At 39.4% G+C, this 26,318-nt stretch overlaps 9 protein-coding genes across 11 annotated transcripts; 5 read left to right on the top strand and 4 right to left on the bottom strand.

The window, feature by feature from the left end:
• The first annotated feature begins 99 nt into the window (after positions 1–99).
• On the top strand, positions 100–4,940 carry LOC136268495 (inactive rhomboid protein 1-like). Its single transcript, XM_066063852.1, has 9 exons — positions 100–269; positions 1,884–2,302; positions 2,369–2,484; positions 2,692–2,863; positions 3,076–3,205; positions 3,327–3,396; positions 3,451–3,535; positions 4,400–4,529; positions 4,578–4,940. The coding sequence occupies exons 1-9, from the start codon at positions 137–139 to the stop codon at positions 4,883–4,885; spliced, it is 1,563 nt and encodes a 520-aa protein (XP_065919924.1). The 5' UTR covers positions 100–136; the 3' UTR covers positions 4,886–4,940.
• On the bottom strand, positions 4,890–7,432 carry LOC136268513 (male-enhanced antigen 1-like). The gene is made up of 2 exons (XM_066063873.1): positions 7,047–7,432; positions 4,890–5,085 (listed from the first exon to the last, which is right to left on the bottom strand). Exons 1-2 carry the CDS (start codon positions 7,342–7,344, stop codon positions 4,943–4,945), a joined length of 441 nt encoding a protein of 146 aa, XP_065919945.1. The 5' UTR covers positions 7,345–7,432; the 3' UTR covers positions 4,890–4,942.
• Positions 7,397–8,160, top strand: LOC136268512 (mitochondrial import receptor subunit TOM20 homolog). Its single transcript, XM_066063871.1, has 5 exons — positions 7,397–7,565; positions 7,619–7,677; positions 7,726–7,813; positions 7,866–8,011; positions 8,060–8,160. Exons 1-5 carry the CDS (start codon positions 7,445–7,447, stop codon positions 8,084–8,086), a joined length of 441 nt encoding a protein of 146 aa, XP_065919943.1. The 5' UTR covers positions 7,397–7,444; the 3' UTR covers positions 8,087–8,160.
• LOC136268509 (DNA replication complex GINS protein PSF1-like) lies at positions 8,084–8,741 on the bottom strand. The gene has a single exon (XM_066063868.1). The coding sequence runs from the start codon at positions 8,682–8,684 to the stop codon at positions 8,112–8,114; it is 573 nt and encodes a 190-aa protein (XP_065919940.1). The 5' UTR covers positions 8,685–8,741; the 3' UTR covers positions 8,084–8,111.
• Positions 8,684–11,802, top strand: LOC136268498 (serine/threonine-protein phosphatase 2A 56 kDa regulatory subunit epsilon isoform-like). Its single transcript, XM_066063855.1, has 12 exons — positions 8,684–8,845; positions 8,982–9,216; positions 9,263–9,459; positions 9,505–9,606; positions 9,662–9,754; positions 9,803–9,933; positions 9,984–10,043; positions 10,094–10,307; positions 11,081–11,200; positions 11,246–11,373; positions 11,429–11,530; positions 11,588–11,802. Exons 1-12 carry the CDS (start codon positions 8,834–8,836, stop codon positions 11,685–11,687), a joined length of 1,494 nt encoding a protein of 497 aa, XP_065919927.1. The 5' UTR covers positions 8,684–8,833; the 3' UTR covers positions 11,688–11,802.
• LOC136268507 (tubulinyl-Tyr carboxypeptidase 2-like) lies at positions 11,697–14,370 on the bottom strand. 2 transcript variants are annotated; one of them, XM_066063865.1, is made up of 8 exons: positions 14,214–14,370; positions 13,634–13,821; positions 13,500–13,588; positions 13,226–13,357; positions 12,522–12,693; positions 12,433–12,478; positions 11,978–12,057; positions 11,697–11,912 (listed from the first exon to the last, which is right to left on the bottom strand). In XM_066063865.1, exons 1-8 carry the CDS (start codon positions 14,221–14,223, stop codon positions 11,820–11,822), a joined length of 810 nt encoding a protein of 269 aa, XP_065919937.1. In that variant the 5' UTR covers positions 14,224–14,370; the 3' UTR covers positions 11,697–11,819. The 2 variants fall into 2 exon arrangements, with proteins under 2 accessions (XP_065919937.1, XP_065919938.1); XM_066063866.1 differs by lacking the exon at positions 13,226–13,357.
• Positions 14,315–20,475, top strand: LOC136268492 (thyroid receptor-interacting protein 11-like). Its single transcript, XM_066063848.1, has 15 exons — positions 14,315–14,481; positions 14,528–14,604; positions 15,030–15,140; positions 15,191–15,436; positions 15,494–15,529; positions 16,162–16,510; positions 16,557–16,648; positions 17,776–18,558; positions 18,822–18,943; positions 18,996–19,159; positions 19,217–19,320; positions 19,369–19,468; positions 19,520–19,720; positions 19,937–20,013; positions 20,064–20,475. Exons 1-15 carry the CDS (start codon positions 14,373–14,375, stop codon positions 20,373–20,375), a joined length of 2,883 nt encoding a protein of 960 aa, XP_065919920.1. The 5' UTR covers positions 14,315–14,372; the 3' UTR covers positions 20,376–20,475.
• Positions 20,338–22,395, bottom strand: LOC136268511 (cytosolic iron-sulfur assembly component 2A-like). 2 transcript variants are annotated; one of them, XM_066063870.1, is made up of 6 exons: positions 22,052–22,394; positions 21,982–22,001; positions 21,793–21,937; positions 21,692–21,741; positions 21,596–21,641; positions 20,338–20,546 (listed from the first exon to the last, which is right to left on the bottom strand). In XM_066063870.1, the coding sequence occupies exons 1-6, from the start codon at positions 22,152–22,154 to the stop codon at positions 20,449–20,451; spliced, it is 462 nt and encodes a 153-aa protein (XP_065919942.1). In that variant the 5' UTR covers positions 22,155–22,394; the 3' UTR covers positions 20,338–20,448. The 2 variants fall into 2 exon arrangements, with proteins under 2 accessions (XP_065919942.1, XP_065919941.1); XM_066063869.1 differs by having other exon boundaries at positions 21,692–21,937; positions 22,052–22,395.
• Positions 22,023–26,295, top strand: LOC136268493 (glutamine-rich protein 2-like). The gene is made up of 16 exons (XM_066063850.1): positions 22,023–23,401; positions 23,450–23,587; positions 23,641–23,820; positions 23,867–24,061; positions 24,277–24,439; positions 24,496–24,593; positions 24,645–24,818; positions 24,869–24,991; positions 25,048–25,122; positions 25,168–25,372; positions 25,428–25,566; positions 25,619–25,720; positions 25,776–25,886; positions 25,938–25,976; positions 26,027–26,117; positions 26,161–26,295. Exons 1-16 carry the CDS (start codon positions 22,490–22,492, stop codon positions 26,221–26,223), a joined length of 2,808 nt encoding a protein of 935 aa, XP_065919922.1. The 5' UTR covers positions 22,023–22,489; the 3' UTR covers positions 26,224–26,295.
• The last annotated feature ends 23 nt before the right edge of the window (positions 26,296–26,318 follow it).

Genomic DNA, 26,318 nt, shown 5'->3' with positions numbered 1-26,318 from the left:
GCTCTGAAAGTTGACTTCACCAACTCTTCCGCACCTTTTCTCCCTCTACTAGCCTTAAGACATTCCCGGTACAATCTCAACACTTGCAACTGTAGCTGGCTGTGGGTAGCCATTTGTGTGTCACGTGATTGCTGAAATGGCGAGGGAAGGAGCAAGAGAACTCAATGATCCGCCCCCAGACTACAATCCGCGTTGGGGTGGTGGTAGTAGAACGGAACGCTTCACTTCTAGTGTAGGACAATGGCTGGGAGTGGTGGATAGAAATGAAGGTACCTCGTATTTGCAGTTGTACACCTACCATTTGTAACCCTAGCTAGTATGAAATAAGAAGGAAGGATTATATCCAATGGATTTATCCCTGGTCTTGAAACTTTTGACAGCCTGTAAAGTACATTTTAAAATCCCACCCACTGATCATGATAGAGTCATTGAAAGGGAAATGAGTACGGGTAGGAAGCAAGGACCTCCATTATTCAACCACCTGCAATCACAAAATATTTCAGATAAACCAAACCCATTTATTTATATGTAGAGCATCTTTTATCGGAATAGCAACACTTGCACTCTAATAGCACTCTAATAGTGGGGCTTGTGAATTTCTGGTTATAGGCCTTGTGCGAATTGCGTTTACAGATGTTAAGAGTGTACCACAACTACTCTTTAGTACACTGGGAGGGTCACCATGGAACCCCAAAATAAGTAGGTGTATGAGGTAGCCATGTTATTAAATATATTGAGGACTTACAGTACTGTGAATAGGAAGCAATTGAAAGTTGAATATTGCCAATTATTTGATAGGTTGAACACTCTACCATAGTTAGATGACGATGCTCACCGAAGTATCTTAGCTTCTGGATATTTTTGGCTAGGAACTGTAAGAGTGGATGGATCTGACTAACTTTTATGCAATTGTCTACCGTAATTATTCTATTCACATGCCCACGCAGGTTCCTTTTAGGACTGTAACCATGGTTGCATGTGTCAGAGGGCTTTAATTTACGTTGTACAAAATTGTCATCATTATGATCACATTTTAAGTAGAATGTTTTAAGCCGTGAATGCATAAATATTATGGCTAAATGTTTACAGTGAGAGAAAACCATCAATGATTAATTTAGCTACTTAAAATGTGATCATATGTAGATCAGGATTTGACTGTCCTGTGATATACTAGTAGAGGGGCAGATCCAGGGTTTGGCAAGGATAGGGGGGGGGGGGGGGGGAGAACCAGGGTAGTAGGTATGTGGAGCAGGGGGTCTGAGGGGCCGTGCCCCCCCAGAAGCTAAAGCTATTTCATATGTTTCAGGACTGAAAGTTTTGATATGTAGGGTGGTTTTATACACAAATATCTGCACTACTTTGATCAAGAGTTGTACAAAGATAAGTGAAAGTCATAATCTATTTCATTTCATTTTTATTAGCCTCTACACTAATACAACTAAAGAATGGCATGCACAAAACCATGTGCATTTCATTGTGTCCATGCAGCATGGGGATACTCTATGGAGGATTCTCAGTAGTGTAATGTGTGGTGACTGTTCTATTAGAATATTTGACTGACTGCTCTATTAGAGTATCTCAATCTGCAGATTCTGCGTGAAAAGATTGACATACTGTAATATTATTGTCATAAGCAGACGAATGTTAAAATGTCACACATATATTACACTGGCTGCTCGGCCACTAGTTGCTTTATCGAGGAAATGTTTCATTATTTTTTATTGGTTTCATTGTATATAGCCCTGGCCTTATTTTTAAAAGGTGAATGAAATACATCTCTAGAACTGGTCACTATAAATGAGATGTTGCTGTATTTGGATATGTGTACTACAAAGCTTAGAAATTCCTCACATAGACTTTGGTGTTATAATTTTGTGATTTAGGTGGATGGGACCAGGTGGGAACAATGCCACGATCATCACGAAGTGGTTATTATGAGTTGACGGGTAATCCCAGTGATTCTGAAGGTGAAGTGACTGAGAGGCAGTCAAGGGCTCGGAGGACACTTCGCTATGTCAGAGGAAAACTGAGTAGACAGCAACAAAGAGAAGAAGCCATGAGTACACTGCCAACCTTCAGACCATGGTTCACAGTGCTCATATCAGTAGTTACTATTGGCCTGTTTATAGCAGTGTGCATTACTGATGGGATAGCCCCTATCAGCTTCACACCTAAACAACATTATGGTCTGGTAGAGGACTTTAATGGACAGCAAGTGCCAGTAACACGAGAGGACACTGCTAACTTCTTTATCGGACCATCTGGATCTGACCTTATCCATCATGGAGCAAAGTTCTCTCCTGTAAGAATAATTGTTGTGTGTGTGGTAGTGCTAGCTAGCTAGCTATTTACCATTGTGCTGTTATAGTGTATGAGAAGTGACTCTCGTTTGGATTTGGCAATTCAGCAATGTAAAAATGAGGAAATTTTGTACAAGTGTTGTCAGTCAACCAATGACTACTGTGGTATGATGCCCTCTGATAGGTAATAAGTGAGCTAAAAACTAGCGTATTAAAATAAAACAGGGATCCAAGTGAAACATTTCAGTATGAATTTTCCCATACAGTTATGTTCTACCTCTTGTGTTGCTTGGATCACTTCGTTTTATTAAAGTGTTTATTTCTCACCTTTGACATAAAGTTTCTAAAATGTTAGGAACCTGTTAATACATATTGTATCATGTGTGCTTAGGTGTAGCAATGACTCAATAGTTGGAGGGTTGACAGCATGTGAGAATCCACCCAGTGGTCGTTGTCAGAATGGAATTTCAATTCGTCCATGTTGTCTGGGCTCAACTGGACAGTGTGTGTTGACTACGCGTCAGAACTGTTCCTTCTATGATGGTGTGTGGCATGGTGACAAGGTATCGTCTGTTAGGCATATGAGGTTGGTCACATGTCCTAGCCTTGTGATTATGCAATCAAGCATGGCTCCAAGTGTTAAGGCTTGTTTCAAGAAAAGGCAGCATATTGTCAATGTTTTTTTTTTTTTGAGATCACAGGATAAATTTTGACTCGTGACCAACCTCCTCTGTCTCTTAGAAGTAATTACTATAATGGATGACTATTTCATCAGCTACTCTGTCATCATACAATCCTTGATTGTTTACGAGGAGTGTGTGAGCTGACTTGGTCAAGCTCCACATTCAGCGGCTCAAATCCTAACCAATGGTATCGCCTCATTATAGCTGTATTCATGTATAATGGTAAGCTCTCCTGTAATAATGTATATGTGTATGTGGGTACTAGTGTGTGTCTGCTGTGTACATGTGTATAGTAGTGCTGTCTGTCTGCATGTAGTGTGTTAAATGGTACATATTTATACAGGAGTTATACAGCTGGTGATCCTACTTGCAATACAGTTGTACTTCTGTTACAAGATAGAACGAAGGATTGGGTAATGTTCACTGATAGTTGTTGACATTACAAATGTCATATACCCCATTGCTAGTTGGCTGCGTATATTTCTGATCTACATGATATCTGGTGTTGGAGGCTACCTGACTAGTTGTATATTTGATCCGGACACTGTTGGGGTAAGTGAGTGATGGGTATCAGTTAATACAGTGAAACGTCTCTAATCCAATGCCTTTCTTGTCTAACACTTCAACATCTTTAATAATCTGGTACAAATTGTGGCATCGATTGCATTGAAGTATTGAGATGAGATTCTCACTGCGCTTTGGGCTGAAATTTCAAGAAAGTTATATGAAGCCAAACCTAAAATCTACCTCCATTGTCTAACTGCAAGTGTTCAGATAAGGCCATTCCAAATAAATTATCTTTTTCCTGTCCTGGACTCAGACATATTTGCATGCGGGCGGTTCATTTCCGTTATACGATTGGCAGCTTTTCAAGTTATTATTTACCTGGCACAACCATTAAGAGCTGCTTAAAAGCATGCTTAAGCTTGTACCTTCGTTTTTAAGTTGCAAAATACCACAAACGTGAATTTGTGCTGACTTGATAGCACTGCTGACACATGAGCTGACGCTGTTACAAGATGGCTTTACTGAGCCTGTACAGAATGCAAGAATAATCAGAAAATAATGGAAGAATACAGAATGGAAATACATAGAGCTGTTATTAACCAGATGAGGGTGGTGGACAGGAAACAGAGAATTTATATTTGGAGTGGTCCAAATCAAGCACATTCATTATTACATGTATGCAGAGCTCTCTTCATATACTCTAATAGAATTTGTAGTCTTGTATGTTAACCTGGTATGTCTGTAAATATTCCTCACACCTTTTTTAATGGACTCGAATAGTTTTAGAGGTGCCTTTTGTGATTGTGTTTTGCTTTATGTATGTAGAAACTTCCGTAAGCTTTCACTTAATTAACCACAACCCTCGGTTTGCTTTTGGTCCACTTTTAGTAGTGTCATGTGTATGTACAGACTGGTCCCTGTGGAGCTCTGTATGGATTACTGGGAGTACAACTCGTGGAGCTAGTACAGTCATGGAAGTACATAAACCATCCGTTCCTGGAGTTGATTAAACTGCTGATTAATGTGATTGTGCTATTGGGTGAGTTATTCACTGTCACACAATAATGTGACCTCTTGTCTCTTCTAGTAATCGGATTGTTACCATACATTGACAACTTTGCCAACATTGGAGGATTTGTATTTGGTGTATTGTCGTCATTCATATTTGTACCTTACATCTCAATCGGCAAGTGGGACCGTATCACTAAGCTGTGTCTAATATCTATAGCACTACCAACCATTGTGATATTGTACCTGTTTGGATTTATTGTCTTCTTCAATATACAAGATGGTGATTTCTGCTCATGGTGTCATTACCTCAACTGTATACCCATCACTGATAATTTCTGTGATGGATTTGACCTCTCATCATTTTATCAACAATCTCCCAGTTAAACTGTTCATTTGTATGTGTGAATTGATTTTTAAAAATATTTTTTTATGCATTTAATGCTATCTTTTTGATGGTTTCGGTTTTAATCCTTCCAATAGTTCATTTTTCCAAACATCCTCTGGTACAACCTTAGCCCACTCTGGAATACTCTGAGGTGACAGACTGAATCCAGCCATTGCATTGACGATGTTATTAGCGTGACCTACAAAAAAATAATGGAATATTTCGTGAGCTCCTAACTTCATGTCAATAATGCTAAAAATAATAATCATACAGGTAAAAAAGGCAAATTCCTGTGAGTCCTGCTCTTTACACAAAATACATACCAAATTATATTGATTACAAAATCAACATCATGCAATACTAAAACAACAAATCGTAATCAAGCGATTGGGGGTAGTAGTGATTATCTATGTTCCTCTTGAAATCATTAATGGAAGGTGAGTTGACAGCAGCCCAGGGTAGATTGTTCAGTGATTTATAACTCTTGATTGCAAAAAGGTGATTTCTGATTTCTTAACAGCATGAGGTCAGTGTAAATTTTATAGTGTCCACGTGTAGAATTTGTAAAATAAGTTATAGTAATATCTAGACATGTTTAAGGCCCCTCATTATATAAGTTGCAAATGCTTGTATACGCATAACAATTGGTCATTGCCTGAATAAGTTTGATCACATTTGGTTCTTGCTAGACACTTTCTTAGCACTTTTTAAGCACTGGGCAGCATAGTACTGCACAATACCTACTGGCCATGGAATCTAGTAATACTGCACGTCATTAGCATGTGTGGCAGTGATGTTGGTTAAACAGTGCAGGCTAAGAGAGTTTGTAATGTACATTTCAGATAATGACCATGACATGCATGCTATTTCCCAACATATGCATAGCAGCAGTTAAACAATGATTTTGTATCCTACAACATTTCAAGAGCTAACTTGTTTATAATGTACACAATAGCTTAATTTCTCACCCAACTTTGTCAATTCATGTTTTTCAGTAAAGCATGGCGAGAACAAATTAGGCCAACATTTCCTGGTCCTACAGTACTTAATTGGTAATTTTTATAGCAATCAAAAATAATTCTACAAATACAAATTAGTTATGTGATTTTCTGCCATGTTTTGAAGCCAGATCAAAATACTTTTAAAGAACATCAACCACCTATTAGGCATAAACACCTAATAGGTGGTTGATGTTCTTTAAAGTATTTGATCTGGCTGTTATTTCTATTAGGTGTTAGGTATAAACACCTAACACCTAATAGAAATAAACACCTATTTCTATTAGGCCACCATTAATTTTAATGATTTACCATCTTTCATCAGCACCCACATCTATTTTTATTTCTGCACATATTTCCCCTGTTATTAACCATTTAACCATTATATCATCTGATCAACCAGATATTGAGGATGTGCAATTCAGTTTTCAAGATTGCTGCACTTATACAGTAGCTACCTTGCGTAATGCAGCCAAGACAATGTGAAAGATAAAGATTGGTGTAATGATGTTTACAAGTAAGAAGTTGGACCTTTGAGGAACTGATCACGTGATGAAGGACGACTATATGTAGCTACGTACATATAGAGAGAATACTAGCTATGTTTAGTTAGCTAAGTTACCTGTTATGTAGAGAGTGTCAGGCCCTGGAGAATATAAGTGAGTCTAGCTTGCTATATTGTGGCAAGCACTATAAGGAATAATGGTAATGACCCGCCCGCCTGTAATCTACACTAAGTATTTTCTGATGAAAAACAGAAAATCACCAATAGTGGCCATACAGTGGGCGGGGTCAAAGATAATGGTATCTAGTGATGGGGGGTACTGGTACAGACCCTTTGCAGGTGAGCTGCTGCCATAGCGACATCTGTCATCTTGGAGTACAACCCGTTTTACAACCCTGATAGTGTTTGAGTAAAATCTCGTGTAAAACAATACCCAGGAAGTAGAGCTACTTCTGCATTCTACAGTAAAGGTTGACCAGTACGCTCTATCAGGGTTGTACTCTAAAATGGCGGATGTTGCTATGGCAGCAGCCCACCTGCAATGCATATGGGTCTATAACCCAGAAAAAATCTAATCATGGCATGTGTAAAATTCAGGCACTGATGACAATAAAGACAACAAACAATGGCCTCAACTAGTGAGTACCCACCACACACCTTGTTCCATACTAACTGGACTGGCAACTGCTAGTTGTGAAGGAAACAACTCTTCTGACTGTACTACAGAACCGTGTGATACCTGAGAGGGTTGGGGGGTCAATACATCTTTCTCAGAATCCGAGTTATGGTCATCACCGTATGATTCTTCTCCATTCTCTATGGGGTCTTGAGGTAGCGGAGTATATCCAGCTGCCGTGTTATCGTCGTCTTCGTCGCTATCCCATTCGTCGTCGCTACTACTGATATTGTTGGGCACTTGTTTTCCTTCACCAAGTTCTGAGTTGTCGCTCTCCATAGACAGTATATTTTATGATGGATAAAACTATCATAGCTTTTAGTGAAGGGGGCATTAAAAGGAGGATAATTCTAACATATTCGAGCAGCAAGCACGAGTGATGCTGCGTACCTATGTTCTGTGTGCGGCTGGGGTATGTAGTGCCCTGTTTCTGGGATACTGTGTGTATTTCGATAGAAAGCGAAGGAATGACCCGGATTATAAGAAGAAAGTGATTGCCCGTTAGTTGGATTGTCAGCTGGCACATATAATCAGTACGACATGTCATTTACAGGTAGAAAGAAGGCTGTAGCTGCAATGAAGAAACAACATAGTAGACCAGGAATTAAAGTGGTAGGTGCATGTGTGATGTGTGTATAGTACTGTGAAAACCTGCTACAGGATTCTGGGATAGACCTCAGTGATCCAACAACTAGGGAAGAGTTTCTGATGAATGAAATGACATTAGCTAATCAAGAATTAATGCAAGGTGAGCAGACAGGGAGGATAGTGGTACCATTTATCATCACATTTAAACACAGGCAATGTTCCTGACTGTATCACTCATCTTGTAAATTTTGTTGCTTACTCTGGCAATCCAAAGGCCACACTGGCCACATTACAACAAACTCTCCCCCCAACCATTTTTGACCTGCTCATTCAAGTGTATGCTTCATTAGAAAAGAAGGCAAGTGTATCACAATTTTAGTGCTGTTTAGTGATGTCAGGTTTGCAGGCCGACAAGCAGGAAGATGTGGACTAACTTTAGCACTATTTATTAACTATTATTATTGCACATGTTCCAAAATTCCTTGTCTAATTAAGTGTTCACATTGAGTTCTTAGCATGTGATGTTGGCTGCTCTTGGTCAACTGGAAAATGGCTCCATCTTCAGTCACAAACTCACCATAGTTTGTGAGACATCGTACTTCAATGTACAAGCTCTTGGGAGGTTGTATGTGTTCAGTAAGATCTAATCCACAGTCCCTCATATATCTGGCTAACAGTTTGTTATATTTGTTGAACCAGATCAATTCTTGTTCAGATAAGTTCAGTTTCATTTCTTCTGGCAGCACTCCACCCAGTTCCCAGCGATAGTCACGTAATCTCATCATTCTGTTGTACACGTAGGCTAATAGACACCTTTGATTCCGCTCCAGACATGCATGACGCAGTTGTACACCGGACAGATAGCCTTGTTCTCCGCTCGTGGTTGCCTTTACTTCTTCTTGGTTTTCCTTAAACAGTCCATTCATTTCTTCTAGTACTTGTCTTACACCATCCTCGTTATAAGGTGGTAATGACCCGTCCTCCGCTCGCTTAAGCTCCTTTAGCAATTCCGTAGACCTTTGGCCAAACATCGCGCTAATGAATATGGTCGGCAGTAATTAGAAACTACTTAAAGGTACTTTTCTTTCGCGCGTGGGTACAAGAGACGTTCGTGTGGTGTAGTCGAGTACAGTGATATAACTGGAGTTACGGCGGGCCTGTCCCTGGAATCACTTGTGATATGGACGCTGAGGTATGGGTATGACGCTTTAACGTCTGTATTAACATTCTCGGCTTCGAGAATTGTATTCAATGTTTTGGTTGTTAACATGCTCTACGGATAAAGAGCATGTTAATTTACTTTTGTACTGTTTGCATACTGGTGATAGATTCAGCGCATCAAGAGACCGGTTCTCACTGGAGGGGGTACACCAGCACCTAAGCCTGGTGGTGCTACCGGGCCGCCATCTGTACCAGCTCCAACACAAGGCAAACTAGCTGTACCTGATCCATTCACAAGACGGACAACTAAACTACCTCGTAAACGTCAACCCACACAGAGCTCTGCACGTTATCAAGTACAGAAAATTCCTCCTGATTACCAACATCTTACTCCGCTGAAAGGTGAGACTCTTGTTGCTAGTGTGCTCAGTTTACCATTTGCTGTTAGATGTTCCCAAGGATAAAATTGAAGAGATGTTGATCAAGAAAATCCAACAGTGTAGTTACGTGTTTGACTTTAGTGACCCAATGACCGAGTTGAGAGCTAAAGAGATCAAACGAGCAGCTCTAAATGAAGTTCTAGAATATATTGCTAATAATAAAGGTGTGATCACTGAGCCTGTATACCCTGAGGTGGTCAGAATGGTAAGCTTAATATCCTTTAATATACTGTATACTGAAGTGTCCTAGGTGAGGTACAATGCCTTCAGAGCGTTACCACCATCAGAGAATCCCGACTTTGACCCTGAAGAAGATGATCCAACATTAGAGCTCTCTTGGCCACATTTAGAGGTTGTGTATACCAGTAATACTTAATAGTTAAGCTTGCAGCTGTTTTCTGTTTCAGATTGTTTATGCCTTGTTCTTGAGATTCCTGGAGTCTCCAGATTTTCAAACTACCATTGCAAAGCGTTTTATTGATCAGTCATTCATATTACAGGTAGCCAAAACTTATATACTATGTAGTTATTACGACATTGTTTTTTAGCTATTAGAGTTGTTTGATAGTGAAGACCCTCGTGAAAGGGATTTTCTAAAAACATGTCTGCATAGAATTTATGGAAAATTTCTGGGCCTTCGGGCCTACATTAGGAAACATATTAATCACATATTTTTGAGGTGACCGATTTGTTGCTTGCTGTATAATTCAATTACCATGGATGTCACAGGTTTATATACGAAACTGAACATTTTAATGGAATAGCTGAATTGCTTGAGATTTTGGGAAGGTAAGTATGACAAATGGCTGATGCTAAAGTCATTGATTTTTTATCTGTAGTATAATTAATGGATTTGCTCTGCCATTAAAAGCAGAACACAAGCAGTTTCTAGTGAAAGTGCTTATACCACTACACAAATCAAAGACACTCAGCCAATATCAAGCTCAGTTGGCTTACTGTGTTGTGCAGTTCTTGGAAAAGGACCCTTCACTCACGGATAAAGTTGTGTTCGGCTTGCTCAAGTTCTGGCCTAAGACAAACAGTCCTAAGGAGGTGCAATGTGATACTTGGTTATTGTGATTGAGGTGTATGTATTATGTCATGCATGAGTGTGTGTAGTGTGTGCATACCTGGTGTTAATCGGAGAAGCCTATGTCAACTGTACATGTGTCACATAACAGGTAAGGTCCTGCCTGCACCTTTACTTGTGAGACATGGCACAACCTCTTGCAAGATAGTAGCCCTACCCCTCCACTTCCATCACCACCATAAGAAATAGCTTTTGTGTTGAGAAGATTATTTGAGCATCCTGAAGCATCCTTGTGGTCTCAAAGGACATACCTTTATTCTTCCATTGCAATTGTGAATGTGACAAAATGTTGGTACCAATCCAGGCACCTTCATATCATGTATGTCAATACATTGTGGGCTTACAGAGGTTTTAATAGTCCTTGTGCTACAACCATAGTAATATGAAAATTATGTTTAGTAATTTTTTGTTTAAATTTAATCTTTGAAGTACTTATAAAGAAGTGATTTGATTGGTTGAAGTTTTTGACAAATTCATGCTCAAGGCCTTTACTTTAATATTGTTGTCACGCATAGAAACTGCGACAACTTGTGGTATGCAAGTAGCCCATTGGGTGTATAGCAACAGTTGCTCAATGCTTTGCAAACTGCAGTGTGTTTTCTATCTGCTATGCATTAACGAGTACATATATGGCATCCATGAAGCACCTTTATGGGCACACACAGAGGTATTTATCACCTAATAATTGCTATTAATCAGCTAAATAACAATTACCAGTTAAATAACAATTACACAGGTGATGTTCCTGGGCGAATTAGAGGAGATATTAGACATTATTGAACCAGATCAGTTCATTAAGATACAAGAGGCATTGTTCAGACAGTTAGCCAAGTGTGTGTCCAGTCCACATTTTCAGGTGAGCAATCACAAACACTCCAAGTTCATCTATAGGATGGTATAGGTGGCTGAGAGAGCTTTATATTTCTGGAACAATGAGTATGTCGTGAACTTGATAGAGGAGAACTCTCATGTAGTGCTACCAATAATGTTTGATTCATTGTACAGAATTTCAAAAGAGCACTGGAACCCGTGAGTGGCTCCCATGTTAACACAATAGCTAATGATACATTGCTGTATGTTGCAGGACAATTGTAGCATTAGTTTACAATGTGTTGAAGACACTGATGTCGATGAATAGTAAACTGTTTGATGAACTAACTAACTCATACAAATCCGACAAACAAAAGTAACAAAGTTATTCCAACAATTTGTGCTGTGTGAATTCTATAATTGTACTACACAGGGAGAAAAAGAAAGAGGAAGACAGATTAAATATGTGGGAAACGCTAGACGAATTCAGAAAGCAGTATGAGTTAGAAAAAACTGCAAATCCCAACCAATAGTGACTAAAATTCTGGTGAATTTTTCTTTTATCGTGTGTTTTCAGTACATCATGCATTCCATTCTATACAGTCAGTACAGCAGCAGATGTTTAATATTTATTATGTACATAGTCAATAGTGTGTGCACAAGAACTAGATAGTTGATAATTTGATAATTCGTGAATACTTCTCAACTGTTTTCTTGAGTTCTGACGGGGTCATGTTTGTTGGTCGGATAATCAGACCCTGTGGTATTATCACAGCAGGGTAATATATATATATATGTAGCATATTATTGGAGGGTGGCTTACTTTCCATGGTATTGGTTCGTGGCTATGAAGATCATGTACTATTGGGAGACTCAGCTTCACCTTGACCACTTTGTGATTATCTATAACCATTAATAGTGAACAAAAGTAGAATGTAAGTCACACTTTTTCCATATAAACTGGAACCTGTTAATATGTGGACACATGTATTTTAAATTATTTTTTTAATGCAGGTTATATAATGGTCTGTGGGCAACATGTACTTTAATCGAACACAGGTTTTTAGCTCAGAAAATCAGGACATCTTTATAACCTGGGCATGGCCTAGAGGTGTCAATATCATTGCGTTGGTCCAAGGTGTATGTGTGTGTGATACTGGTGAGTAGTGTCGTGTGTAGTAGGGAAAAAAAAGGAGGGGGCTGGCCACATGAGACTAACTGGGGTCAGTACTACAATAGCTAGTTTTACTGTACACTGTACAAGGCATACACACTTACAGGAGTTGTACACTTGCATATAATCCTCCAGCAATTCTGTTAAAGACTACACACAACAATGGCACATACACACGCAAGGACAAGCACACCTTCACTTGCAGTCGTTTATCCATCAAGTTTCTCTTACGACTCAACCCAAGTGCTCCAAATTGATTGGTGCAGTATACACCCATTACTACATGTCGGTGGGTGTGGCCATCACATTTTGACTTGAAACTGATGGCAAATCGGTGTAATTGGCTTAACGGTGCTGTCAAATATCTCATTAATGCTAAGGGAACCACCTGACATACTGTATGCATAGTGATAGTCCAGTAAGGTAATTAAGTAATCACCTTTGACAAAAAAAACTGGAGTTGCAAACAGCAGATGGAGTGATATCAATTAAATATGTGATGTTAGGTTCATAGTTTTTATATTATGTACTCTTGGTGTCAGAATAGCATGTTTATGCAAGCTGCATAAAAAGTCATATACATCAAAGCAAGAGTACATAATAAAAAAATATATGATGTACTCTTGATCAAAGTACCCACAAGTCTTATAAAGCCAGTTATATCACTTTGCCACAGATTCTGTCAATAGCTTAATGCACCACAGCAAAAGTCAGAGTTGTTCAGTATATAAAAAATTTATTCTACTCCTGTGACATTTGACACATTTGGTAAGATTGAATTTGGCAAAATGCAAGTTCAACTGTGTTACAAGCAAATGCTGTAAAAATATTTATGACAAGATTATAAAAAAAACCACCAAATTTAAATTATATGTATCTGACACATACATAGGATACAGTGACAATATGAATGCCTCCAGACACTTGATGGGTAAAGACACTCGTATTATCTCCTTAGCAGTGTCCATAAGCCAAGCAATTGATCGATACCTCTTAATGTCAAAAAATTGTGTACCTGTGTGGTTATATCTGCTGAAGTTAAGGAACTAACTAGATCATGTGACTACGTATTATAAATAATTTTAACTTGCTTTTGTCTCTTTTAGGCTCCTAGGCTTTAGTTGATATAACCAAACTCCTACCCATGCTTGTATCATGCTGGTTAGGATACTGCAGTTGTAGCAAGTAATCCTGGATACTAGCTAGTGCACCTGTCACACTTGATGAGCTTGTAATAACTGGTGGGACAGGATATGAAACCTGTATTACAATTTGTTAGTTGATGTCAGTCACACACAAACACACCTTAGCATGTAGTTCTCCCCGAATAGATACCTCTACTTGTTCACCATCAGGGTGTACTTGCCTCACATAATACCACATCTTGTCCCATGTGTCTGATGCTATTGGAAATCCTCCCTTGTTGACATGCCACCATTTTGATATTATATCATCTAGCTTGTGTTGTTGTTCCACACCAGTCAAATCATGGGCTGTAGAGAATACATGTGATACTAAATTTAAACGTACCCCTTGCATTATTTGATACTAAAGGTGCGGCAGTGAATATAATTGTACAGTACTTGTAAAAAAAGCTTAAATCGCGGCATTCAACCGCAAGGTCTCAATTAGCTATAGTCCATCTTGTATACAGTAGGATGTATGATTTAATTTCTCTGTTGTGTAGATCGTAAGTTTGTTCTGCGACAGCAAGTGTTTTATATTAATTCAACTTTACAGTTAATTCTTAACTGGTTTAGTGTTAAACTATTTGATCACGTCGAGGGATCAAAGAAATTTTACTCCTTTTTCAGTACAGCGACATCTGCAGTGACTGCCAGTGTATACTCTACGAGACCAAACCTAACACACTATAAAAAATTACCTTCTGTCATGGACAGCAGCACTTCCACAGAATCCACACTGTATCTTATACTCGAGCTTATGCTTCAACCGTTTGTTATCATTAGCTGTTGTCAATGAGTGCTTATTATCTCTAAACCATGCGCACCTAGCAACGGATAAGTCTTAATTAATTCGCGCAATGTCGTGGTTCACCGGTCAGGGGCTGACTAATCAGTTGACAACTTTTAAGGATCAAATCACCACCTTCACTAAGGATGTGCTGACTGAAACCACAGACGAAATTGATGGTAATTATTCTATTTAATGATCACTGTACTGCTATATATGCTGCAGATCCAGTGGGCGAACTTCGATTAGCTAAGCTGAGAATTCTTGAACTGGAGAAATCAGAAGCTCTTCAAAAAGAGGAGGTTTGTATAGCTACTCAATTAGTTATTGCATAGAATATAAAGTCTGTGATATTATGCACCTATTAAGCCCTTGCTCCCTAGTATGGGTTAGTCTCGGACAAATTTTGTTATGTGGGTGGACCCGCAAAAGAAAAAATAAGTTGGTTTGGCTGTGCAAGACTAAGTGCTGCTAGAGGAGGGATTAAGAAAGCATCTCCAAACTGAAATTTGCTATGCCTTTCACTATGCTTATAGTTATGATTCTAAGTGTAGCAAAATGACAGCTTGGTAAAGTTGTAACAGCGTGGTAAAAGTTGCAGTACTAGGTAACTGCTATTTACCATGTTTATTATTATTATTGTATTGGCAAATGTTCCTCTCCTGGGACTGTGTTGTTAACCAAGTCATATTTTACCTGTTACTGTCTATGTTCATTATCACTGCAGCAAGAGAAGGCACAAAAGCACAAAGATGAGCTAAGTGAACGTGCGGAAACAGCAGAGTTTCAAATTGCTACACTGTCTCAAGAGTACCGAAAGTTGTTTCAAGAAAAAGATGTGAGCGTTTGATAACTATTAGACAGTACTGTGACCTATTATGCTATCAGGAACAAATACAGATCCTGAAGGAGGAAAATGTTAGTCTAAAAGAACAACTAAGAATCTTGTTGTCATCACAAGAGGACAAAGTATCTTCTCCAGTCACACAACCAATGCCAGATGGGAGCAGTAACTGGATGGATAATATTAGTGACATAGTCTCCTCACAGTCTGAGATTAACAAGTTATCTACACAGCTAACAAAGGTGAAAGCAGAGTGCCAGTACTGGAAGGAGCAAGCTAACCAACACAAGGTAACTCAAAGCTCAACTCGCACTGATACACTATTAACTGTGTGGTACGTGTTCTAGGTAGTTGGTAGTGATGATTTGATGGTGCAATTAGAGGTATGTAACTAATGTAGTGCGCGCGTTTGTGTGTACATGTGCGTGTGTGTGTGTACATGTGCGTGTGTGCATGCTCGCATGCACACACACGCACATATGCATATCGTTTCAATTAGTGACTGCTGCAATAGGCCTGGTGGTGCATGAAATTAGACAATGTGTGTCAGAACAAATCCAAAAATAAATCTTAACTTTCATCTGACATAAATCCTATTTAAAAACAACAACATGCATACCTGCATAAAAACAACATAAATATCTTTGCTACACTATACAATGAAATGCAGAGTGTTTATGGTTTGCTACACAATACCAACACTGTACAAACCTAGCAATTAAAAAGTTGACAATACACGTTCTAACATTTTAATGCTCATATGCTATTCTCATGTCTGAGTCACTGGCTTGATTAGTTCAAATGACAAACTTGTTCTAGCACAGGCTACATCTAAATTACTTAACTTTTCAGCATGATGATTTAATAAAACTGATTACAAGTACCTTGTCATAAATATATGAACTACACCAAACCCTCTCACAGCAAGCATTTATACTCAACTCAATATAACTACTGTGGAGAATAGTTACATGTATGGGGCCAGTGTGTGTCTGTGTGTCACATGTCATTGTAGGAGCTGAAACATCAACTAAACCATGAGCAGGAACAACACCAACGTGAGCTATCAGCTCTGCAACATGTCCATGATGAGAACATCCAGTCACTAATGAGACGTCACCAGATGGAGCTACAGTCATCATTACCTGATGACTCCACTGATTTTGCTGATGATTTAACTGCCAAAGTTAGAGAACTGGAAATAGCATTAGATGAGTCTGCACAACAAATTGAGGAAGAAACACAATCCTTTAGGGACTGCTTGAAAGAAAAGGAGACAGCATTTGAAGAACAACAGCAGCAGCTTAAAGAAGACTCCAAGAGTTTGGCCACATCACTAGCTACCTGTCAAGAGAGAGTTATTGGTTAGTCTATTTGAGTAACAACTCCCATTACCACCTCCCCGGACAGGTTACCAGACTAGGATCGATCAGCTACAAAATGAACTAGCTAATGCTCTGAAAAATGTGGAGTCTTTACAAGCACAACTGACTCGAGAGAAGGTAAATTGTATGATTTTACCATTCTGTACTAAGAGTGTGGTGTGTACTTGTATCCATTTCTGTGTCCACTGTGTGTATAAAGTATATACAGCAGCTTCATTGAACCTGATGATAGACCACAATGAAGCAAAATAATGTACAATTTTTTTTTACTTTAATGCCCTGATTGCATGGAAATTTTCAGTATACGATAATTTTGTAATTGTTTTCTCTCTAAGACCTTTAGTAGATGGTCCTTGAAGTGCTTCATCTATATGTACATAATTTCAAAGCTCATTTTTAGTTGCATGAGTGTCACTAAAGCTAAGTAGTTAAGGTTACGGAATAGTTTAAAATGCGTGGGCGGAACAAATTACAAAACCTGCTTTAAACCAAGCAGGGATAAATAATTTCAACAACTGTGTTGTGTTAGCAATACAACTAATTGTGCTTGTTTATTTTTACTACAGAACAACGACTGTTCTTGGGTGTGTGGTCTACAATAGAGCGATGTTTTATAAAAACGCGCCGCCAAAAACCAGACTAACAGATTACTGAATCCTTATGATTTCAACACAAGTGGCTAAACAACTAAAATATCTAGGTCCTGTGGAAGCGATTTTTTATGTTACTGGTAGTATAGACGTTTTATTGAACTTTTAGTAGTTTTTTCGGGTGAAACAAGCTCTTTGAAGGCTTGTATCCGAGTCACTTGGGAGAAACACGCCAAAAAACGCTTCCACAGGACCTAACAAATTTAATATACAGTATCACTATGCCCCAGAAAAGCCAATAGAGCCTACAGCTTTTGCTGTATTTGGCGGCGGAAAAACATGGTAGTGACAGCTGGAGCTGAGCGATGTACGGGCTGGCTTACTTGTGTTACTACAACAAATTGTAGTGTTCCACCTGCCTCAAACTACACTGTAGCTACATAAAAACATTAAATATGAAGGGCTTCATCTTCATTTAAAACTTTTCACGCTGCTAGACTGGTTTTATGGGCTTCTCAAAAAGTATCGATAGGCATTCAAAATTTTGAATGATTGCCCGTGACTATACCGTAACCTTAATATCAATCCATCGGATTAGTCAAAATTTCTTCTTATAAAAAACAACTTTGGTTACTCAAACTTATATCCCCACAGCAAGCAAGAGAGCATGTATGTGAGGAAGTAGATGAGTTACGTAAGAGATTGGCTGCTGAGAAAGATGGTCAGGTGTCCAAGTTGAGCAAGGAACGAGAACAATTGAGTACTGAACTTGTTAACTTACAGCAGAAAATTTCTGAACAAATCACAACAATTTCTGGATTGGAAACTGCTCGCAAGAAAGTTGATAGTGAAATGGAACAGATTACGCAACTGCTTTCTGCTAGGGAGGCTGAAATAGCTAGCCTACAAGGTCAACAACATGAGGACGTCACCATCATACAGCAACAACTTGCAAAAGTGACGAAGGAAAATAACGAACTGAAAGAGCAAATGAAAAGAGAAAAGGAAAATTTCCAACAACAAAAATCACAGGTATCTGACGACAGCCAAACACATGCACAAGCAAATGTACTAGAATTGGAGCAACAAGTTCGAGACCTTGAGAAACAGCAGACTACCAAGGCATCAGATCTATTAGAGAAAGAACAGGCCATTGTAATATTAAGAGAACAGGTGAAACAGTTGACTGGAGCAAAATGCTCCCAGTGTGACAACTTACAAGACACTATTAAGGAGTTACAAACTCAACTTGATTCCTCCAAAGCTTGCATTGCTCAAGTGGAGAAAGAAAATAAGGAATTAAGTAGCGAAATTAAGAAGACCCAACAACAGCAAGTAATCTCAGTAGAAAATGTGACTTCTGAAAAGAACCAACTACAAGCAGAAATAACTAAACAGTCAAAAGAGCTGGAGAGACTAAAGACACACTTGCTACAGGTAACAGTCTTGTTGGTTGTATCTTAATCTGTTCTGGGTACCTTCCCATTAGCCAGTAATCTTCCTGTTAGCTGGTAACCTTCCCATTAGCTGGTTGTGTGTGAAATGTTTTCAGCAATTACACATGTCATTAGTAACAGTTGTATAATGCCAATTGTTGTTGATTGGCAAGGCTGATTACCAACATATCTTTCCCCTTAATGCCCACTCAATACCTGTCTGGCTATTGAGGGAGCAAATGCTGTTGTCTTCTTGTGTTATAGGTAGAACAAGAGCACAGTGAAGAAATAGTCAGTTTTCAGGAAAGGGAAGTTGACTTTAAGCAGAAACTTGTGCAAGCTAATGAGCAGCTGGCACTGGCTAACACTCACAGGGTCACGTTAAAGTCAGTAGTGTAGTCATTTGTGTGACTGTTTGGTGATATATTGTACTGCTAGTCAGGAAAGTCAGGAGAAGGTTGATAGCTTGACAGAGCAGTTGTACTCCATTGCTCAACAAAGAGACACCATCTCACTACAGCTGAATACTGTACTGGAAGAAAAGGACCAACTACAACATCAAGTGACTAATTTACAAATGGTGTTAGAGGAGTTTCAGAAAGGTGTGTATGTCTGTGTTTGTCTGTCTGTGTGTACATCTGTGTCTGTGATTCCCTTAGACCACTCATCTAAACTAAGCTCTTCAGAAGAGATGTTTCACAAAGAACTTGCTGTAATAACTGAACAACGAGACAAGCTACAAGAACAGTTGCAAGACACTAAAGTACTCATCATTTGTGTACATCACATATACCCTAACAATGCTTCTCAGGTAAAGCTTACACAAGCACTGTGTTCTGCCGAGAATTTGGAAGACTTGAGGGCTAAGCTAGACAGTAAGAATGCCTCTATCAAAGATATGAAGCAACAAAGTTAGAATGAGGGTACAAAATGACATAATGATATAATGTGTGTTTGTATAGTGGAGAACCTTCAAAAGCACCTTATGAAGCGGGAGCAAGAGTTCAGTTTACTGAATGAGCAAGAAGAGTGTAAAGTTGATAAGGCATTGATGAAGAACTTGATACTGGGCTACCTCTCAGCTCCTTCACGCAAGAAAGATGAAGTAATGAAGTTAATAGCTAACATCCTTGAATTCTCCCCTTCAGAATTACAACAGGTAGGTAACTGTTACAGTGGGATCTATATCACTTGTGTATCAAGTTCAATTGCAAGTTCAATTAAGTTAACCTATTGATGTGTTCAGGTGTGTTTGACTACTCTAATAGAACATACACAGTTTGACAAAATAATTTAGTCAAGCATTTGAATAATCAAGTACTGTACTATATATCATTAGCGTAGAGACCCCTTCACCTGTTTCTATTGTCTTTAGGTAGCTGGTGGTCAGGCCACTTCTGGGTGGATGTCCGGTTGGTGGAATAGGGCTAATCCTACTTCCCCAGGAAATCAACAAGTTAGTCAGTAGCTTCTAATAGCCTTGTTAATTACCTGATGATATTACAGACATCATTTTCTAAACTGTTCATCAAATTTCTGGAGGTGGAGTCCACCAAAGAAGTGTTACCGGCTGTTCCATCTAGCAATTACGTTGACCCTAGTAATGACCCTGACCGTCCATCACTAGCTACTGCTGCCATGGTAACAGCCATCCCATCACCACAAGTGCCACACCGCACTCCCTCCCTGCCAACCTTTGAAGTGCCAACCACTGTTACCATGACTACCAGTAGCAGTAATAGCAGTCTCCATAGTAACAGTGCCAGCCCATCACAAAATCTCATATTGAAGGAATTACTCACATCACATGTACAATGAAATGTATTATAATATGTACAGAATTATTATTTGTGAATTGATTCAAATGTACAAAATATATTTGTAAATTATTTTAATAATCTTCTTTAATACACTCTTCCACCATTTCCCTTAAGTTAGGGTTCTCCATAGCTGCAGCTATTCTCTCCTTGTCGTTAATCTGTTTATTGACTACACCAAACAAGCATACACATAACACAAAGGTTGCATGTTAGTTATCAACAACACACAGTACAGCACAACAATTAATAGTATTGTGAACATCACATTCCTCAGTGAAGGATGTACAGAGGGGCACTACGTAGGTGATGGAAATGGTCCCCCACTTTATTATCGGCCAATGATTGTCACAAAAATCAAATACTCTAATAGAGCAGTCAATCACTAATAGAACAGTCACATTTTCATAAACTTGTGAAAGTGTGTAGGCCCCTTCAGAATGGCATCAGTGCCTGCTTTATGCTTTGAATTCCACTGTGTAACTTTTTCATTGTCAAAGTTGGCCTCTCACTCTTTGGCCCTCATCACTTAGACAAGGTTTTTGAAAAAATGAGATAGTCTAATAGAATATAGAATTTTCATAGAAATGGACAGTATTATGATAATTAAGCAAGAAGGAACTCTATATCATGCGGAGTTTTGAATTTCAGGGTTTTTATCGAGTGTTGTTATGCGCAGACATTCATCTCTGACTAGTGAACAAAAATTTAGAAAATTTCTGAGTTTGAACTCATCACATTTTGCAATACATCAGATCTCTACCCCTTGTACCACCACTACCAGCTGTCAACCCTGAATTTTAGCCATACTTCAACTGTAAGCATACTGGCTAATGGCTGAATCCAAACCCACACATACTTATATCTATACTGGGTCCATCGATAGTAGCGCTCCAAGGAACCTATTCTCACAATTCCAGTATCCTTAGCATAGGGTTACACGGTTAATTGTACAGAATTGGAACTCTTAAGAGAAATAGAAATAACATTTTTACTCTTTCGTCAATGCAAAATGTTTGTATGTGTGCTAACTAGCGGGGATATAAAAATTTAACTAAATTACGATCACATCAATGTACTAATTTACACATGGAATAAGTAACTTGTGATAAACCCCTTTCATCCCGAGCATACTATATATACATTTGTCTAGATTAGAAACTCATAGGGTGGGGGCTGTACACGTAATTTATTTACTTTAAGGAAAGGTGCATAACTTACTATCTTGTTCAGTGGAATGTGATCCTTTAGTGATGTACACATCCAACTGTGAGTGGGTGATACTAATGGGGTTACTATGGTGATACCAGTTAATACCTTAAAGGTGTCTGGTAAACATCGTTCCAGTTTAACTCTCATACACAACCCTATAGGACACAAGATCAGGTGAAGATATATACTGATCAGTAACACACTACCAATTAGAGTGGCCAGAGAGCAGTGTGGTACAGTTGGTGTAAACTCTATTGTGATTAGCTGACAGTGATCGGAGCACGATGTGACATGGACTTTATCCTCTTCAACCACTTTAAGTTCTTCCAGCGTGTATGGGTGTTCTGGATCCTGTTGAACTCTACTAGCTCATGCCCTGTGCATAACAGCCCTACCTTAATGTCCTTTACGATATCTGTAATAATTGAATTAATGATGCGTGTAAACCATGATGGTACAGTTTACCATAGATGTCTCCAGCTAGGGAGCTGGACGGAGTAGCGGTAGCGGTGTTAGTAGGATAGATGATTGGATTAGGATTGCTAGCTACCATCCCAGCCGTCGCCATATTATGCGATTAGAGTTTAGAAACCTGGTACGTTGATGGGGGGCATTACTAAGAACTGGCTGTCATCAACCCCAGCAAATACGGCAATGTTCTGCAACTCCTTATTAATACTACAGCTGTGATGAAGCTACACAAAAGGAACAAAAAGGTCTAATACGAACAAACAACTTTCTTGGTGACTATTCCGCCATCTTGTCGACGCTTTATGACACGGGCTGTTAGGTTGCCGTTAGCAACATTAGAGGGACGAAGTGGTGCGACGTGGAAAATGTGATTTGTGTTGATCATTACTAGTTAGTAAATATTAGAACAGCTACCCTTCTGTTGCTGGTATTATGGCGGCTACTGAGCTACTTCAACTGATCGACCTGTCGCTAGGAGGGGAGCCTTGTGGCGTGGTCAATTTCAACTACATGCACACGTTAATGCATGAAATTGTCCGGCGGCTGGTGCAGCTTGAAGGGGTCGTTATATCAAGAGAGCCTAGAGAAGGCGGAGCTACCGTCATAAACTATCTACCTTCTCAGTATGGCCAGCCTGCACCTGTCGTTATGGTGGACCAGTCTACAGAGGGGTCTCCAGTTACAGGTACGTCTCCAGTTAAAAGAGTCAGCGTAGCTGCTGCACCAGATGGTAAACAAACTGATGTTACCAGTAAACAACCTGGGGCACCAAGTAAACAACCTGAAACACCAAGTAAGCAACCTGAAACGTCTAGTAAACAACCTGAGGCACCAAGTAAACAACCTGAGACACCTAGTAAACAAGCTGACTCCACTAGTAAACAACAAGCAGATGTCACAGACAGCACAGATGCTCCCACCACTAAAGGCACTACTCCACCATCAGGTGATGACATAGGCCACAAGATGGATGGAGCTAAGAGGCTTGACTCAGATGAAGTTAAAGCAGAAGAGTTAGGAGTACAAATGATAGATGGTTCATCAAGTCCCATAGGAGCTAGTCTCAGCCGCTCATCAATGAGGCACCCCAGCACCACAAGCAGTATTGGAGTGTACCATACTACAAGTAGTAAATCACGGCCTCACATGATCAGTGCTTCTAATGAACTAGTTGCTATGGAGAGGAAAATTTCAGAGCTGGAGAATCGTTTAGGAACAGTTGAGGCACTTCCAGACTTGTTGGAACGTAAGGGATTGGATACTAATGCCACACCAATCAAGGACATGTGGCAGTTTACTAGTCTAACAAAACGTCTTGATGCTGCAGAGGATGGCATACATCGTGTAAGTTATCATTGACACATGTCGTGTGTGTTCAAGTGTGTATTGTAGACATCTTCCTTGGTGGATGAAATTCTTGGTCAGCTCAGAAATGTCATGGAACAAATGACAAAGTTCAACAACAATACAAAAACTTTAAATGGCAAGGTTGATACTGTTACAGGCAAAGTCAGTACTTTAGAAGAACAAGTAAGGATCATTTATCGAAGTGATAATAATATTATTATTATCAATTGTTGTAGTTGAATTCTTCTCAAGAGCTAGTACAGAATCTCAACCAACAAGTTGATGATCTTAGAAAGAAGTTAACAACACTTGAAGGAATGGCACTGGCTCCATCAGGAGATGATCGTGTCCCCTCTCTATTATCAGATCTACAAGAACAATTAGATGCTCTAAAAACTGACGTGATTGCTTGTAAAGTGAGTGTGATTTGTGTTGTGTTGGTGACTTTATTATACACTACAGGATGGGTTGCCTGATATGAATCAGTATGTGAAGTGGGTTGACCTTGAACAAGCACTCAACGCTTACCGCAAGACACCTACACCACCTCCACCACCTGACAGTCATCCCTCGCCTGAAGCTGTTGAGGCTCTGCAGAAAATTGGAGAACTAACTAATAAGTTGGAAGGATTTTTGGAGGAATACAAACAGCTACAGGTATGCACACTTGTGCATATACTTAACAGATACACACACACTCTACACATACATGCATGCATAATACTGTCATATACACCCTACAAACTTAAGATGCAGGTATGTGTTTCTAGAATCAGATCACTCAATAATTTATATCACTGTGCCATGATGTACCTACACACTGTATCACTACTATGCACAATTGTGTGCTAGTTACTCATTTCATTGTGTAGAGTGAACTAGCTGGTAAAGCAGACTTCACTGACCTCAGAGAAGAACTAGCTAGGAAAGTGAACATCTCAGATCTGTCTTCACTAATTCCTCAAGGAGATGATGGTGATAAAGGGCTTCTCCCTATGGTGATAGAGCTACAAGCTAAACTAGCTGCTATTGAAGGTGACAGCTAGCCAGTTATAATGGGCCAGGGCTTAAATGATAACGTGCTATACTAGGTGATTTGAAGAAGCAGCCTTCATTACCTGCTGATGTTATGGAGAACATAAACTCCATGCAATCAACTGTGGAACAGTTATTAGCTGATATGAGTCTAGTGAGTGATATAACCTGTGTAACCAGTTAAGCCAGTTATTATTTGTACTAGCTATCCTCACAATTATCCGCTGGTACTAATTCACGACTGGAAGAACTGGGATCACAAGTAGCACAAGTGCGGGAACGACTCAATGACATAGATCAAGCACTGATGGCTACAGCTAATGCTATACGCAGTCAACAGCCAATCCCGGCAGTTGATAGTAGCACCATACCACAAATTGTAAGCTTATAGTATAATCTCATTGATATAATAATTGAGTAATGCTACAGGATTCTGAAGTATTTAACTCGCTGCAGTCAATGGTAACTGACTTACAACAGCAACAGGAGAGGCTACTTGACACGGCTGCTAATATCTCGCATGAACTGGGTGTAAACCAAGACCATGTTAAGGTAGCTAGCTAGTTCAGTTAGAAGCATAACTGTTAGTGACATCTGATTCCTGTAAGGCACTTTATTCTGGAGTGGATGAACTTAAGAGCAGAAAAGCTGATAAAGAACAAGTGCAAATTGAAGTTGACGAGGTGATACATTGTCACTTGAAAACTGATAATACGTTTGTGCCTTAGAAAGCTGACCGGGATGCCCTTGACTCAAAGGCTAGCAAACAATGGGTTGATTCCACATTTGTTCGTTTGGACAAGGAGATCAGAGAGGCAAGGAGCAAGTTAGAAGGACAAGAAGTAGCTCTGAAGTCTGCAGTAAACCAATTATCAACTGACGTGGAAGGCAAACTAGACAGAATGGAGATAAATAGGATCCAGGATTACCTAGGTATGTATTGTCAGTTAAGTGTGGACCATTTGTTAATACAGTGTCAAATTTACAGATCAGAAACTACGAGCCCATACTGCCCCAACTGTGATAGAGAAATCAGCTGATGTTACAGATGAAGCAGCAGGGTTTAAAAGACGGCTAAAAGCCAAGTGTATTTCTTGTGATAAACCAGTAGGAATCTTACCTACACCGTAAGTACCAGGTAGTAATATACCTAATAGAGTAATGACAACTGTTTTTTAGTGTAATACCCAACCTGCCAAGTGGCATGCAGTTGCCAGGAGTGAGGTCATTTAGGCCCTACACCACCTATGAGCTAGAGTTGATCAGGCAACATCAAAGATTGTATGTTGATGTCTCCCCTGGTGTGTGAGTTGACACATAACATGTCATCATACAGGACACATGGTGGAATGAGCGCCACATTAGATTATTCTGGTACTCTCCGGAGTTGTGGTGGCTCACACACCACCACACACCCACACCGCAAGCTTAGAGTTGCACCATTGAAGTGAGTGTATTACTCCACCCTTTGTACCCATTACCCCCCTCCATTCTATAGCTCTGTAATCACTAGGGAGGTTAGACAACGTTTCCCAAAGTAAGTAATTTCATTTATCCCAATGATGGTAGTAACTATGGTAACCACAGTCCCCATGCTTATGATGAGATGGACGTTATTGGTCATGATGGTCAGATGTATAGAGGAAGACTCCAGAGGAAGTTACCTAATCTTCAGAAGGTAATAACTAGTGTAATATGTTGTTATAAGTTCTCCATTATAGCTACCAAGGAATGACTGGAGCAGTGGTAACAGGCCACCCTCTGCACCACCTAGCCAAGCTTAACAACTGGTACCAGGGTACACACTGCACAGGTCAACTTGATGAGTTTATAAAAATGAACATTTTTATTATGAATATTTATTACCTAATAAACGCGC

This window comes from Dysidea avara, chromosome 10 (genome assembly GCF_963678975.1).
Source record: "Dysidea avara chromosome 10, odDysAvar1.4, whole genome shotgun sequence".
Taxonomy (NCBI): domain Eukaryota; kingdom Metazoa; phylum Porifera; class Demospongiae; order Dictyoceratida; family Dysideidae; genus Dysidea; species Dysidea avara.
The sequence above is the reverse complement of the archived record's forward strand: the minus strand, read 5'-3'. Positions and strand labels throughout refer to the sequence as shown.